The 17,060-nt window shown below is 42.6% G+C and overlaps 1 protein-coding gene across 8 annotated transcripts in view; it reads right to left on the reverse strand.

Moving 5' to 3' along the window:
* The window catches only part of LOC135226049 (phosphatidate cytidylyltransferase, mitochondrial-like), a 72,792-nt gene that overhangs the window by 12,260 nt on the left and 43,472 nt on the right, over positions 1 to 17,060 (reverse strand). For 4 of the 8 annotated variants that reach the window (XM_064265552.1, XM_064265556.1, XM_064265530.1 and 1 more), the window contains exons 7-8: positions 7,523 to 7,729; positions 394 to 1,614 (exon numbers count right to left, since the gene is read on the reverse strand). In XM_064265552.1, the coding sequence (XP_064121622.1) occupies positions 7,599 to 7,729 (131 nt within the window). In that variant the 3' untranslated portion in view covers positions 394 to 1,614; positions 7,523 to 7,598. Of the gene's footprint in view, positions 1 to 39; positions 369 to 393; positions 1,615 to 7,522; positions 7,730 to 17,060 lie in introns of those variants that run through there. The other 4 variants (XM_064265544.1, XM_064265535.1, XM_064265534.1 and 1 more) reach the window with 4 other exon arrangements.

Genomic DNA, 17,060 nt, shown 5'->3' on the forward strand with positions numbered 1-17,060 from the left:
ATGTCAGCTTGCAGTCATGAGGTGGAAGTAAAGGAATCATAAATTTGATTCTATATTTGGACAGCTTTACAACAGATCGACCTCTATTATACACCACACAGTATTGAAGAACCAAGGTATGATTATAAGAGAAATGATAGTTGCCCTGGATGAAACCTCATTTACTTACTGTTCAGCTTTGGTTATGAGTTTACCGAGCACTTTTCATGTTTTCTTAACTGTTTTTTCAAGAGACTTCAGAATGTAGTGTGTTTTCCACTTGTAATGACAACTTCATGATATAATTTTCTCCTTGTAATGACATGATAATATCTTGTAGTGAATTTGTTACTACACCTAGTTATCTACTTCTGCTTGTGGCACCTTCACTGCAAAAATATGGTTATAAAAATGATTTATGCATAGGATTATTTATTATTCTGAATACCATGTATTTACAATGTAACTGGGTAAGTTTTTATGAAAATCATTTCATCATGAAACTCTTTTGGATGATCCAGGGATGCTCTTCTCCAACTTGCTTTACCTAACTTGTACTGTAGAATGCTGGTGTAGAGTTCCTTCTCTTTCAGTCCTTACCCTATTAGATGGTTGGCATGAGGTTGGTCTTTACTGTATTTGAGGTAAATGGTAAATTGGCTTCAAGTCTGCTGAAGCTCTGTGGGACTGCCTTTCTTTCTGTCTCCTCTTGCTTCTGCTAGGGATAGGGTATTTTTTTCACTCTTGGTTGATGATGTGGTTTTTTGTGATAGACAGACATTATTATTCTAGTTACTGCATTATGAGCTACAACCTTATGACCCTTCCATGCCCTCTCTAGGTAGCAGTCCTCTACTACTGTCAGATTAGCTATTTGAAGAGATCTCGTTCTCTTCACTGGCATCAGCTTCTAAGCTCCTTTGCAGCAGTAGCTGTTCTTTCACTGGTTTTCAACTCCCAGTTAGCACTGTTGTGACCAGGTCCTGCTCTGAAAGCAGTCATTGTAGGTTTCTCATAGATGCTATAATTTTTTTTCTCATGGAGTTGAGATAATCTTACTTTGCTACTTCTGTCATGAGTGTTTGCAGATGGGGCTCACCTCTTTGGGTAGCTGTACGTCTAAGTATAAGGTTCTTTTGATTCTCAACTTGGCTGCTAACGTATCTCTTTTTCAGCACAGGTTCTCTTTCATAGTCTAATTTATTTTCCTGCTTTCCCAGCAGTGCGAGCTCTGTACTACAAGGAGTGCCATTAAGGTTTAATCAGAAACATTTGGGTTCTTCTATATGTGTTCTCCTGGTACATCATCACCCTACCTAACAAGCTACCTGAGTTTGCTTTGGAAGAAGCACTGGCTTGTCTTCAGAGGTTCAGCTCCCTTCCAAGGCTATGCACATGTCCTACTGTTAGCCTTGCCCTTCAGCTAAAACTTTGCAAGTGGGCATCATACTCTTGGTCTGTGAGAATGGTTCTGTACCCCTTCCACCTTTGCTTATTAAAGAAAGCTTCCAGGTGAAAAGTCATTAGATTCCAGCTGATGAATGCCAAGTTCAAAAGGTATGGGCCAAAAGCAAGTTTTACTTAACTGCACATTAAACCCACAATCTTGGTTCCAATGGCAAGCTCCAATGCAAGCTAAAGAGAATTCATTAATGAAGATAATTATCACAAAAGGAAGCCAATGTTGGGAAAAGAAATAATTCAAGAAATTTGTAAAATATGACAAATTTTAAATCAATTTATATTTCTAGAGTTGGCAGGGCCTGACTACTCTCCCCTTCACATAAGCTGTGACGCATTAGTTGTCTTCCCGCCTAGGTAACTGTATGAGAGATGGCTTGAGGTGGGCCACATATGTAGACCGCAGATTTTAAGTTATGGAAAATACAAATTGATTAAAAATTTGTCATTTGTTCATACACAAAAACCTTCAGTCTTTACATATGGGGAGACTTAATTTTGGTGGGAGGATAACGTAAGCTTTAGAACTGATTGGTGGTTCGGCTCATCTGGACTCGCTTCCTGGTCAATTGTTAGAGCATAGGAAGGAGTCATATGCCTCTGATCTGTTAAGTGAAAGATACTCGATAGCCAGACATGCGGGCTTCGACACAACAGGGACTCCAATCTATGTTGTGCCTAGGAAGGAAAAGAACCTGTAATTGTCAGAAACAACAAAACTAATGGTAGCTATCAACCTCGTTCTATTGTCAATCTTTCTCCCATTGTAAGAGAGAAGTTAGGACGTGCTTTTATGTTCTAAAATTTGTATTGTGTAGGAACAATCATATTATAAAGAATAAACTGGGTGCTCACTCGCCTGTATTTAGCCAGTTCCAGCAAATGATGGCTCAGTTCTCTCCCCTGCCTGCCAGAAGTGGAAAAGAAAGAGAAAGGGAGAAGGCCAGTCACCCCATTCACTCTCTTTTTCACAACCAACATCTTAGGCAAGATACAACCTGTCCCACAAGGGGCACTGGATGAGCTACAGAACTTGCTGAGCAGCCACCACCAGACCAAAGGATACTTCTTATTCCAGCCCATGCTGGATACTTCTTTCTTGTTCCAGCCCAGGCTGGATACTTCTTTCTTGCTCTGGCCCATACTGGATGGATACTTTCTTTCTTGTTCCAGCCAGTACTAACAAAAAGTCTGTGACACTCAGGCCTGCGATGTAGAATCCTTTTTAGACAGCTTTGCAATATGCTAACAGGACATAAAAGTTACTCCTCTGGTTCATTACCAATTAAGTCTCTCAGGGAGGGGATCAAAGTGGACTGAAATCTGTCATCAGGAATTGAAGAATTCTGAGTCTTAGCTACAAATTCCAGGAAAAATCAGCTCCTCAAGTGTCTAAAGCAGCTTCTTGCTGTGAAGGAATATGAGCAATAGAAGTTCAGACTGGAGAGAACCCCATTGACGACACCAATCACAGTAGATGGTCCATTTCCCCTGGTACACAGCTGCAGAAGATTTCCCAAGATTGCTTGACATATCTGTTGTTACTCTGCAAGAAAACCTCTCGCTCGCAGGAGATACTGGATAGTCCCCAACCATGAAGAGAAAGGGACCCTAAGATTGGTTTTCAAAACCTCTCAATGTGCAGTTTGCAAAGGAGGTTTACCTGAGAGGAAACACTGCCTCGGTCAGCTGAGCCAGCAGGTCTCGATACCACATGGCATGTGGCCATAAGGGAGTCACTAAGGTCATTCTGAGGGTCTGTGATATCATTACCCTGTTGATTACCTGATGAATTACGCAAAAGGGAGGATGTCTTCTGCCGTGGCCCAAGGATCCAGAATGACTGAAAAACACACCTTCAGTTTCTTGTTGTATCAGGCCACAAAAAGATCTATCACTGGTATTCCCCACAGATGGAACAACTTTTCCACTACCTCCACATGTAGTAACCACTCTGTCCCCAACACTTGACCCTGACAACTCAGCTTGTCTGGCACTCCATTCCTCTTCCCTGGTATGTATATGGCTGAAAGATCTAAGAGAGAGTCACCGCCCACTGGTGCAGTTATACTGTCAATTCATAAAGTTGATGGGGAGACTAGTTGCCCGTTTGTTGACATATGCCACCAGCATGGCAGGTATTGTCAGATATTAGAACCTCAAAGGGCAATCCTGAAAATCCTGAAGGGCTAAGAAAGCCACCTTTAGTTCCAGGACATAGATGTGAAGTTGTTTGCCTTGGTGATCTCACACACCTGAAGTCAGGAGATCTTCCAAGTGTGTTGTCCCCCCACCCAACCCTTGTTCGAGGCGTCTGTGAACAGAAAAATCTACGGAGGGGGAGCGTGAAGGGGGCACTCCTATGGTAAGGTTTCTGTCCCCTAGCCACCATGTCAAGTCCTGACTCACTTCCTTTCAGAGAGGAACTTGGAAGGGAGAATCCTTTGATGTGAACCAAAAATTCCGATTTCAAACTCCATTGAAGGGATTGAAGGTGGAGATGTCCATGAGGAACAAGCTTCTCCAGGGACGACAGGTGACCTAGAACAATCTGCTATTGACGTGCTGGTTGTTTCTGTCTAGAAAGGAAGGACTTTATAATGGTCTCAAAATTGTTGATGTGTGGATGTGATGAAAAGACCCTCGCTGCTGCTATGTCTATCAGCATGTCCACCTACAGCGTTCTTTGGCTGGTCGTAAAATTTGACTCCTCCTAATTCATCACTATCCCTTAGGTGTGACAAAATTGGAGCAAATGGCTCATTCTGGATCAGCTTCACCAGAGAACTAGCCAAGATCAGCCAGTCATCAAGGTACCTCAAGATGAGTATCCCATATGAATGGGCCCAGATTGAAATCATGGTGAAAACTTGTGAATACCAGTGGGGCGGTAGAGAGGTTGAAGCAAACCACCCTGAACTGATACACTCTCTCTCCCAGAATGAAGCAAAGGAATTTGCGAGCTGACTGACAGTGTGGAATCTGGAAGTAAGCATCCTTCAGGTCTATCATCAGCATGAAGTCGGACTTCCTGATGGCTGCTAGAATCGTGCAGAACGTTTCTGCTGAAAAGGTTCGGGGAAGACAGGTCTAAGTCCAGTCTCCAATCCCTGATGCCTTTGCCACTAGAAAGATCCAGGGATCGACGGAAGCAAGTAGGGAGGGGCGCCCCTTTAAGCGCTTCCCTCCTCTAGCCCTGCCTCTGCCTCCTCTCCCTCCTCTGGTAGGATGGCGCTGAAAGGAACACTGCTGAGTTGTCTTCTTAGCAGGTACAGGTGAAGGCTTGCAGCCCCTATAGGACCTGTTGTGGCTTGAGATCTCTAAGGCAAAGGGTAAGCAAAAACCTGAGATCTAGGTCAAGCTACATTGGCACATGAAGGACCAGAAGACTTAATGACAGACTGTTGGACCAGACAGTCAATACTATCCACTCTGTCTGTCCACTGCTGCCTCAAGTTTGTCCTTAGGGAAGTGACGAAGATCCTAGATCTTAGATCTTGATCTTAGAGAGGGCAGTATCTCTTCTCTTCAATATCCAATTAGCCCACACGTTTGCTGTTAGGGGAGCCAAATAAGAAATAGTCTTGCCACCAGACTGCAACAGTCTAAGAAGGTGGCATTCTCCTCACTGTCGCTAGACATAGCAGCAGAAGAAATCTTGCCAACTGTCAGTAGCAGATTAAGCCACGAGACCGCCTAGGACACTGTAGAAGTAGTCAGTTCCATTGTAGCCAACTCTTGGTTTGTAAAAGAGGTGCCCTCTGCCCAGATTTGATAAAAAAAAAATTTTTAAAAAAAGACCCGGGCCTAGGCAAACTAGGTCTAGATCCACCTGCTTTGTTTGCAATGCAACATTAGGGGTTTCATAAAAACGTTATGTCATGGGTTGTCCTGTCCAGAGATGAGAGAATTCATTTGATTAAGAACACAGTCAACATGGTTAGAACATGGCAACCCCAAAGATACCTTTGTTTCTTTCTTGGGCCCCACAAGGGCTTCAAGACCTGAAGGATAATCTGAACTGGCAGCCACAGTCTCTGCTCCTAATTCACTGTACCAACGAATGAGTTCCACAATTAGTGTGTACATAGTTAATAGTCTTTGGTTGTCCGCATCGAGATGGCCACAAGATTCTCAATCCGGTCTGTCAGCCAAATCAGTGGCATCCCTTGCATCATTGTTCATTACTGGAGCATAGCAACAATTAGGGGGGTATATATCGTTCCAATGAACGAGAAGGGACACTGTCTTGGTAGCGGTTCCCCTGCGAAAATAAGGGTGTAGACAATGTGTTAAACAAGACCGTAGACTCCTTAGAGAGGAACAGTCCTAATCAAGAGAACGTTCCCTCAGGTGTGATGTCAACTTCTTATGGCCGTGGCCTTAACCAACGTTTCTTGAGCAGGACAAATGGACAAAGAAAATGACTGCAACTTCTTGAGGAGGAGCGTAGATCTATGGCTCTTGGAGGAGACTTCTCTTGCAGAGTGCATTTCCACACAAGAATCAGGCACTGGGCGATGGTCATCAGTGGCTAAAGTAGACAGCCGTGAACCTTGACAGACAAGTGGCCATCTATAACTGTCCTACCCCAAAGGAAGATATGACCCAGGAACAAACTTGGAGGCAACAAGACGACCATGATTAGCTGGCTGAGAATCAACCGTAGAAGACAGATAGTCGGCCCTCCCCAGATGAAGGAGAAACGGAGTGGGAATCCAAAGGCGGCCTGTGGAGCTTCTTGCAAGGAGGGGCCAGGAAGTCCTCCTTCCTCTAATGCCTCCATGGAATGAAACGAAAAGATGACAATGAAGATGAATGAAAATAAAATGAGGAGGAGGACCTTCAGAACTCCACCTTTGACTCTCTCCACCAGATCTTGAATAAGGGAGTCAGGAGGAGTAGACATAGAAAGAAGGACCAGGAATGGGAACCAACAGGAGAGACAGGGTCAGCAATAGTATTGTGTAGGCCAAGGATGTTGCAGCTGTAGAAATGCAAGCAGGAATCATAAGACATCATAGCTGTAGAGACTGACACAGTGGCAGATACTGGGAGACTGGAAGACAAGAGGTGGGACAGTAGAGGGCCCAATGTGGGGCTCCCCTGGTAGGCCTAATGAAGACTAGCACTCATTGAGCTTCTCTGCATCCATGTCAAACACTATAGTACAAGGGGGAGCTGCCTCCCACCTCAGGATGTGGGGGAACAGAGGCAGCTAAATCAATCACAAGATCTCCCGCAGAACTAGGAGTAAAATCTTCCTGAGAAGCTGCAACGAGAGGCAATTCTGGCAAAGGAGAGAAAACACAAGGCATGGTGGCATCCAATGCCATTGCCTTCCCATGACAGAACAGCCAATTTCCTCTTGTATCTCCTCTTCCTACCAAAATGCTTCCATTGCTCCGGAGACTAATACTACATATAACATTCTGAACGGGTTACCTACATTGCAAATCACTTGATCTGCATCTGCTACAAGTTGAAAGAGGATCAGTAACGAAAGGCTGGAGGTTAGATAGGAAAAACAAGGGTTGTTACCTACCCCAGGACATTTCCTCAGAAGCTTAGCCTTCTTAGATGATTCATGGGTGTACATCTCGAATGCAAATACACTTGGAATAACACAGATTTTCACAAATATATAACAGAAACACAAACAAAAAACCAGAATGCCAAGGCGAAGAATGAACAGAAAGTTCATAAAAATTCTGGCTTGTAAGCTAGAAAGGGCAACGTTCGTCTTGCATGAAGACAGTTTGAGGTAGCTAATGTGTCCCAGGGAAAGAGAGGTCAGGCTCTGCCTACTCTCTCCCTACCATTGGCTATCGCACTCATGCCAGCAACCTTGTTCTATTTTTAAGACAGATCCAGCTTGCACTTTGAGATTTTCCTCATACATAAAGACCGAAGGTTTGTTTCATGTATGAACAGCTAAATTACTCTCCTCGATGCATATTCTTCATATATGTTATATGTAAACTAAACGTACTACTCATTAATATAGGTATTATCTCATAAAATTCACTACCAGTACTTGATATGTACAGCCTGTCAGAACATATTAGTTTTATATACTTACACATGATTGTTGGAATTTATTTCTTTTAACTAGCACCATACAGATTATGATATAAAAGAACTATGTTGCAATCTGATCATCTCCTCAAACTCTTCCACATCTTCTTCAGCTTTGAAAAGGAATATCTGACCGACTTGATGACCCCGGCTGTAATAATTCCTTTTATGCTTTGGGTGAGACTGGACTTTTGCACTATGTCTTGAATACCTGAAAAAGCAAAGAACAGTTGTTAAATATTTAATTTACATTGCCACATACGCTAAATTATGAGACGATGTACAGTATTGAACATAATAAATGTAATCCTGTTTTATATAACATTTAACAATGGCTTAATTTATTTTACATTCATTGCAGTTGTAACATTTTAAGGAACACTCTTAGTTGCTAGTGCAATTTGACCACTGAAAAAAATACTGAAATATTTAGTTCTTATTATTACTCATTTATCATATGCACAGCTTTGTGCGTAAAAAGCCCTAAAAATTCAGTAACTTGACAAAGAAGCTTCCACAAAATGAAATACCAAACGTCAAAACACATTTGTTGAGTTGCTCTAGCTCCTCTTAACCACTGAAAAAAAACAAAGCCCATCTTGTTTTTAAGATGTAGGTTCCAGAGCTAAACTAGACTTCCATACAGAATCATACAGTGACAGGGGTGAATACCATTGCTGCTCATAGCTGCATGGCAACTACTCGAGAGTTATTGGTGATTAAAACTTTCATCTTTAAAGGTCTTAAGCCATTCCTCTTCTAAGGATCAAAGTTGCTCATCTTAGGACTTGAGCAACTTGCTTTCTAAGGACCCCAGCCACTCAACACTAGAGGTGCACTTTCCAAAGGATATGAGCTGCTCATCTTAACATGATCCAAGACAATAATCTTCAAAGGCCACAAGCCAATCATCCTCAAAGGATCCAAGCTACTTATTTCCAAAGTCAGTTATCTTCAAATGAGCTGAGCGGAGCAGAAACTGAAGCAATGAACTATACTAGCACAACTGGATACAAGTAGAGAACAAGGGGGTTGTGGGGTAACAAGAATCTCCAATAGATGAACACTGCCAAAAATAACCAGGTGCATCCATCCCAGGACCCTGAAATTGGTGGTTACACAGGAACGCTACCATATGCTGATTCAATTGAAAACATTGGATAGCCAAAATAGCAGCATCATGAGAAACTCTGACAGACCAACTTGAGAACTCCGTTTGTTGGCTGTGTTGCCAGAGCACTTCATGTAGTGCACTTTATGCATTACTTAAGGTCCTTTGCAGTATCCTTTCGGTCCCTAGCTGTAATCCCTTTTGTTCCTTTTGCTATACCTCTGTTCATGTTCTCTTTCTTCTATCTTAAGTTCCACACTGCAGGCTTTGGCCAAAATTTTATGTTCCATTTCACCAACTTGGGAAGCGCAATTAACTAGCTTAAGGACCATGGGAGAGACAGCACTCTAGACTGTGAACCTGAAAACACTTTAAGTCCCACCATCCTACTATATAGGAAAATGCTAAAGCTCAATCAAGGCAACATTCTTTTCTGAACATAGTGTCAGCAAGGAAGAGCTGTAACATTAAAAAATATATCGGAAACTAATATATAGACAGAAATGGAAGCAAGGCAATTGTTACTGTCGACACACCAACAACAAAAATATGCAAAAAGAATTAATTCAAAGTGAAAATGTAAGACTTTCATCTAAAAATCTAATACAAGCACAAGCAGGTTGAAGATTAACAGTAATATAATAAATTATTATTAATTTGTTTAACCATACCACTAAGCTTATTTTATGCAAAAAAAGAAAAAAAATTATATTGTTATTGTACAATAAAGTTTCATACATACTTACCTGGCAGATATATACTTAGCTATAGACTCCGTCGTCCCCGATAGAAATTCGAATTTCGCGGCACACGCTACAGTTAGGTAGGTCAGGTGATCTACCGCCCCGCCGCTGGGTGGCAGGAATAGGAACCATACCTTCTAGAACCAGATTTTCTCTTCCACCTGTCTCCTGAGGGGAGGCTGGGTGGGCCATTCAATCGTATATATCTGCCAGGTAAGTATGTATGAAACTTTATTGTACAATAACAATATCATTTTCATACATTCAACTTCCCTGTCAGATATATACTTAGCTGATTGGCACCTTTGGCGGAGGGTAAGAGACAGCTAATTACTGATTAGACAGGTAAACAACATACGTTGTAGGTAATAAATAAATAAAACCTTGGTTCCTATGTGTTTAGACGAAGGGTCAACTTCCTAGCTATTGCTAGTAGTCTGCTTCGTCTCAAGAGCCTCAGCGAGGATGTGACCTATGGCTAAGAGTTCTTGTAGATCTGTCAATGGGGTCTTATCCACTTACTCGACAGAATCTAATGGTCATTTGTCAATGGGGTCTTATCCACTTACATGACAATACACCTATGCCTAGGGGCATAATTAAGGAGCACAACACCGATCCCGATCACCTGATCCTAACACGAGGGTTTGTGCTTAGTTTGAAAAGAGCTATCCCCAAACTCCTTTCAAACAAACCAAAGAAAAAAAACACTATGTTAACATAAAAATTAACTCACTTAGTTAAGGATCAGTGTCGGCTTCCTATCCCAGCAACGTATCCGTAGACACGTAAAACCAAGAGAGAAGGATCTCTCGTAGGTCAACTTGACCTCCTTCGTGCAAAGGGAAGTCAACACACAGTTGCATCTCCCGTAAGTTACAGCTAATATGTCCTTCACGACATATTGTTATGTAACGAACAAGAATTCATAAAAGCTCGCACTTCAAGCGCTTTTAATTCTCAGCTGTTTGAAGGAATCATCAAGTTATTCATGAAGTGCTTTAGCGATCACACTTATTTCAAAGAAGACCAGGGCTTCCTTTGAAATGGATCTTTTCTGGATGAAGCCTAGAGCCTGGCTTGTGCCTGGGTAGCGCCTCGTGTCTGGCTGGCGCCTCGCGCCTGCCTGACACTTGGTTGGCGCCTAACTCCTGGAAGGCGCTTTTTGCCTGACTCATGGCTGGCACCTCGCGCCTGGTTCCAGACTGGCACAATTTGGCGTCTGGCGCCTGGCTGACTCCTCTCCACTTGCTGGAGCTTCGAGCTTGGTAGAGTCTCGAGGATGTCTGGTGATGCCCACATCGGACACTCTTATCTGTCCGATTTGTTCGCCTCTAGCACATCTGCGCTAGGTTGGAGGCCCCCTCTTTCTCTTCATCAGACAATGACAGTGTTCCTTGAAACTGTCTGCCTCTGGCGTTTTTTACGCCTGTTTTGGCATATGGCACCTGGTTGGCGCTACATTGTCCAAAAGTCCTGAACATCCACAATAGTTTATCAGGAGACTGGAGAAGAGTGGAAGAAGTTCTTCCACTTTGAGCTGTGGCCTCTCCGGCAAGGGGAGGTGATTGTAATCAGCTACATCCAGTAGATGATAGGATATCTAACCGTACGAGAGATAAGAGTCTTCCTCCGAGGAGGGTCCTTCTTGAATACTTCCGTGCTCACGAGATCTCTTCTTACATGTTGAAGGGGTGTCTCGTTGCAGAATCTTCCCTATCCTTGCCCGAAGGAAGGGAAGAAGCCTGGAAGTCGAAGGAGACTCCGAGCTGAAATTGGGAGTACTCCTGATTTCTAGCTCTTTATTGTATCCCTCTGAACACCTTCTGGGAAGTATTTCGAGCCGTCATCGCATTCCAAAGACTCTGTAGGCAAACGTTTGAACCATTCTACTGTAGATGAAAACGTAAGTACCCTGCCTGGACAACAAAACCTCTATCTGAAAACATTGAATCAGGAATAGGGGGTTTTAGTTCTTTTGCCAGACATACTATGCTGGCAAGAACCCATTGCCTAATCTCCATAGAATCTGATGCGAGATTCCAATGCTCAAAAAAAAATTTTACTTGTCTTCTTGGTCGTTTAGGACCAAGAGAAACAAAGAATTCCCTCATAAAAATTTCTCAAAGAAGTTTGATGAGGAGCAGTTCCATCTTGTCGGAACATAGAATCTGTGGCCACAAAAAAGATCCCATTAGAAGTACATGATATCCTACTCTTGTCATATTGAGGTATCATATAAGATCCCGAAGATCTTAATCCTCTGCTATCTCCAATCCCTTTATAGAGACAGAGTATAGCCTTTTACTGCGTTCTTTGATAGCAGATATATACAAAGGTGATTCTTCCCTCTGAAAGGGAAGAAAAAACCGCTATGTGGTTCACAGAGGTATCGGAAGAGGACAGTTTCCTCATTCCCTCTAGCACGATCTGCAGCAATTCTATATCTTGTTCATGACTATTGTCATTTACCTTGAAAAATCCTCTCATTCATGTCCACTTCTGGTCAGTCTGCACACAGACAGACTCAGAGTGGAGAGGTTGTTAAGGTCCATTTATAATAGATGCTGATAGAATATTCAGACTGTCTTGGAAAAGACTTCCAAAACATGCTGTGAGAAGAACGTGACCTCTGTGAATCCAACCTCTCTAAGGCCAAAAAGAGGCATAAAGTATTATCCTCTCTTTCTTTGATGCCCTTTATCTTAAATTCTGTAAAGAATTTATATTTTAGGGGAAAAAAGACTAAAGTTTATTCCCCTTTCTATAAAATAAAGATGGCGTATATTGCTACCTCTCTTGGTTCGAGGAAAAGGAGGCAGTCTACAGGAAGACTGTTCGTCTTCTACCTTGCTAAGAGATCTATGAAGAAGACTTTTCGCAGGTTCTCACAACTCTTTGCATTAAATGTTAGACATACTTTCACAGTTATTATCGTCGATCGAGAAGGTTCTCACGGACATGCAAAATCTTGCATCGAACCTCTTAAGGATCGTTACATTCCCTGTCTGTTTTTTGTTTTACCAAATAGGTTCTCTTTGTTAACGAGAACAGGAGCGAAAAAAGAGATTCTCGATGCTCTTTGCGATATGAGAGAGTCGTGGAATTGGCCTAAGTGATTAAATGGGTAACGAAATCAGGAACGAATCTTGCCGTTACCGAGCGTGCTGTCTGAGAGGCTACTGGACTCTTAGGTTAATAACTCGCTAAAACGAGAAAATATCTTGGATGGTGCTCTTGGCTCATTGCGCCAGGTTGGCACTTCTAGCACTTTGCGCCAGGCTGGCGCTTTCTTCTAATTCTCTTTATGTTATGTGCCAGAACATCTGTGCCTTTATGGTACCCGACATCCTTTCACATGTTAATTCCGTTCTTAGTAGGAAAAAACTCTTATATACGTAGTATAGTCCATTCAGGGAAACCATTTCTGCCACGAAGAGAATGTTTCCCATCCCACTCATCCATCTTCTCTTGAGCAATATCCGATTCTAAAAAGGTTGTGTGCGTTTCTCGAAAGACTTGACCATACCGTAGTCTTAAAGTGAATTCTCTACTACATCCATCTTCTCACTAAGCATGTATTCTAATAAGCCATGCTTTCGTAAGCATGAGAGCATTATATAATATAATGTTCTGCTGCGTTAGAATCCTTTAATAATGTTACCTACGGTAAACAGCATTGAAAGGTTATAATATCTTTCTTATTGAAAGCTTCTTAGCAAAAGGCAGACAATATTTTATTTGTTAGCTTAACTATCCCCTCCATTCGAGACTAAGTCCATGATTGTAGGGGGAATATACGGTTAACCATTCGATCCCGTTGGAGAGAGAGATGTAACCGACTGCTCATGACCGAGAACTGGATGATACTGTATTGGCCTTAAAATGACAGCCCAGCAACCTCGCTCGCTGCCTGGCTGCATTCATCATGAGTTGCCAGTTACTTCATTCAATGAAGGAATATAATAAAATTATTCTCAAGCCTAAGGAAGCTCTTAATAATGCAAATTTAAGCCAAACAACCTTTGTTAAATACCGAAGCTGAGTAGGTTTTGTCGTAACAAACCTTTTAAGTGAAGTCCTTACCAGGAAAATCCTGTAAGGATATAGATAATTCCGTAGCGAACCATAAAGGCAACTATGGTATGCGTATATGACTTGTCATTCAGTAGTCGTATACAGCAAGTCTTGCTACTACATTCTTTCCTCTCTGATTCAGAGAGAGAATGGAAATCTTGCCCTCTTCGTTCTTTTCGTCAATAAACACGAATTAGTATTAGTCGAAAGAGATCGTAATGAAAACTCTAGGATCGAAGAGAAATAGAATCCCTCAAATTTTTAATTTTTATTTCTCTTGGATATAAGGCCATATTCTACGCCTCTATTATTTGGAAGAGCCTCTAATCAATGAATGAGAGCTCGTACGAATCTTGTTTAATTTGCAAACGATTGCCACTCTTTCTGTAAATGGTTGGTTGCATTATTTTAGAAGGGGGAAGATTTTAATATAGTCTTATTAGTAATGAACTAATTTTTTCCAATAAAAAAGGTTTCCAATTCCGATCTATCTTCCATTTCCTGTCCATCAAGTTGGGAGAAGAATGAGCAACCGGAGGAGAGCGCCTGCTTTCGTAAGGTGAAGAGCTTTTAGCAGTACCGATTCTAACCTGACAAGGGCTACGGCCGCCTGTGCGACATCTTGAGTCCCCGCCAGGAAAAAAGCCGATCTTGCTCTTGCCTTTACTGCATTAAGACTACCTGAGAAGGGAGACGGCCGCCTGTGCGACAACTCCCGTCCTTATCAGAAGAAGGCCTCGAATGTCTTTCACCTTTCGCAGAATCAGGCTCTAACTCCATCTCCGATGAAGATCCTGGTTTATCGTTTCTTTTTTTTTCTTTTTTTTGTTTTTTAAGCGCTTTTCGCATCGTTTCAGGCGCTTTTCGCCTCGTTTCCAGGCGCTTTGCGCCTCACTAGTTCAGGCGCTTTGCGCCTCATTTCAGGCGCTTTGCGCCTCAATTTCAGGCCTTCAGGAGCTTTGTGCCTCGTTTCAGGCGCCTCAGGCTGGCTTTGCATCTCGTTTCAGGCGCCTTTAGGTGCTTTATGCCTCATTTCAGGCCGCTTCAGGCGCCGCATCTTTAGAATCCTCTCGCCTTGTCGGCGATTTGCGCCTGGCCGCCTCGTCCGAGCTGTCAAAGACTTCTATCGGACAGGATTTCTTAACGGGAAGGAAGAGATCCTTTCTCCTGGGAGGATCCTTCTTCAAAACTTTATTTAACGAAGATATCTACTGTTGCCTTTCACCTAGGATCTTCGTAGAGTCGTCTTCTTTCTCCGTATCCGATCTAGGGGAAGGAGGATTTAATGAATAAATGTCTTTCTTCTTCTCAGGTGGATAGCCTTCCGGAAAACTTTCCGGGATAGAATCCCAAGCTGGCAATTTCCACGATCTTTTAGAAGGGTCTTGGACAGCTTGTGAGAACTCCACCCTATTTTCCTTTTGATGAAGACTCGGATGACGAAAAAAAAAAAATGTTATTGTTATAATACAATTAAGTTTGTTCATACTTACCTGGCAGATATATATATAGCTGTATTCTCCGAAGTCCGACAGAATTTCAAAATTCGCGGCACACGCAGGTGGGCGGCCAGGTGGTAGTACCCATTCCCGCCGCTGGGAGGCGGACATCAGGAACTATTCCCATTTTCTATTCATATTTTTATCAGTGCCACTGTCTCCTGAGGGGAGGTGGGTGGGCACTTTAATTATATTATATCTGCCAAGGTAAGTATGAACAAACTTAATTGTATTATAACAATAACATTTGTTCATGAAAAACGTTACCTGACAGATATATATATAGGCTGAATCCCACCTTCGGATGGTGGAAGAGACAGAATATGGATTTTTGGCGAAACCTAAATTAAGTCGATCGAGTATACATCTTGGTTCCTCACCTGTTAGCATAGCCGACTTCGTGATTACTGTCACCAAAGTCTGCTCTGCGTTACTAGAGTTGCCAGCGAGGTAGAGACCAGTAATGCGGTGCGCTCTAGATGATCTGTCAACGGGGGCGTGACCACAATGTGACTAGACCATATGACCATACTTCTGAGGGCAACGAAGCTAAAAACCACCACCTGACCTAACCTATCAAAGTTAGTTCCATAACTTCTAGGCTAAAGAAAAGGAACGCGCCTCAAGCGACCACCCTTCAAAGTTAAAAGCACACCTATCCCTTTTCTATAGGATAGGATTCGTGTTGCTTGCTGCCCCTAATAATATATACGGATATGTATGGTCCTAGCGACTTACAGATCTCAAATGTCGTTTCTTTCATCCCGTCGGGAGTGTGAAGCGAACACAGAGTTGCTTCGCTAAAGCGTGGCACTCAGGATGGTTACTGAGTTGTCATGCCCTGTTGAAATGCTTCCGAGGCCGCGCCCTCACCTCTTGAGCATTCATATTAAGAAAAAATCTCAAATCTTTATGCAAACATAACGAATGAGACTTCTTAAAAGAACTCCTTGACTATAATGCCAGGGTGTTCTTGGACATGAACTAGTCTGGTCTTTTACGGAACGCAGATTGTCCGTTGACCTCGACTTTCTATAGTTTTATCAAGATAAAACTTGAGAGACCCGACAGGGCACAGGACTCTCTAATGCCCTTGCCCAATAATTTGTGCCATACCCTTGGTCTCCAAGCCTTCGGGTCAAGGGTTAGACAGGTTTTTCGTTCTTATCAAGAACGGAAGGCTTAGAGGACAGACCGCATTATGTCCTTTAAAGCTAAACCTCTGATGATGGCTAAAAGCTCACTAACCCTCTTTGCCGTGGCTAGAGCGGTTAGAAAGTTAGCCTTTCTGGTCATGTGTATTAAGTTCGCAGAAAGGATAGGTTCGAAATGCTTTTGGCATCAGAAACTCAGACTACGTCTAAGTTCCATGCCGGAACCTGCGATCCAGAGAATTTCAAGATCTCCCCAGACCTCAAAGATCGTGAAGCTTTGTTTGTTTGACAGAACCGAATCTCTGAGCTAGAGGCCGTCAACAACATATTTACATATTCTACAATAGTTAGGACTACTATCTTATCTCATACTTCATACGGAAAGATAGAACCATAAAGAAATTCACAGAGGTCGAGTGGAGGAACAGTCATTTCCCTTCCACTATCTCCAGAAACGGCCCGCACCGATTTGAACACTGAAAATAGGCAGCACTGCTTTGCCTTGGCCAAGAGACTGCCATAATCTTGAAGATCTTATCGCTTCTCGATAGTCTGAACGCCTTCAGACTCCGAGAGGAGAGATATTAGATACTTCACTAAGTGACGATGTTAGATTACACCGATTCTCTCGGGAAGGGTCTTTGGACAATTCTCTGAATTACCTGACCTCTGTGAATCCAACCTCTTAGAGGCCAACATGTGGCGACTAAAGCTAATCCTCTAGGATCATGAATAAGGGAACAACTTAAGAGGAAGCTCCTTCATCTTCAATATTACGAAAACTTAACGAAAGGACGCCCTCAGTCTCTCCTCACTTTCGACATACTTCTAAGTGAGGATTACTCAGACGTCAGTAGTTGTTGCCTTCGATCGAGAAGACCCGCACGGACGTGCACTAGTTTAACGAACCTCTTGAGGATCGTTACGTTCCGTGCCAAGCCCATAAACTAATTCTCTC

Source organism: Macrobrachium nipponense, chromosome 20, assembly GCF_015104395.2.
Source record: "Macrobrachium nipponense isolate FS-2020 chromosome 20, ASM1510439v2, whole genome shotgun sequence".
NCBI lineage: Eukaryota > Metazoa > Arthropoda > Malacostraca > Decapoda > Palaemonidae > Macrobrachium > Macrobrachium nipponense.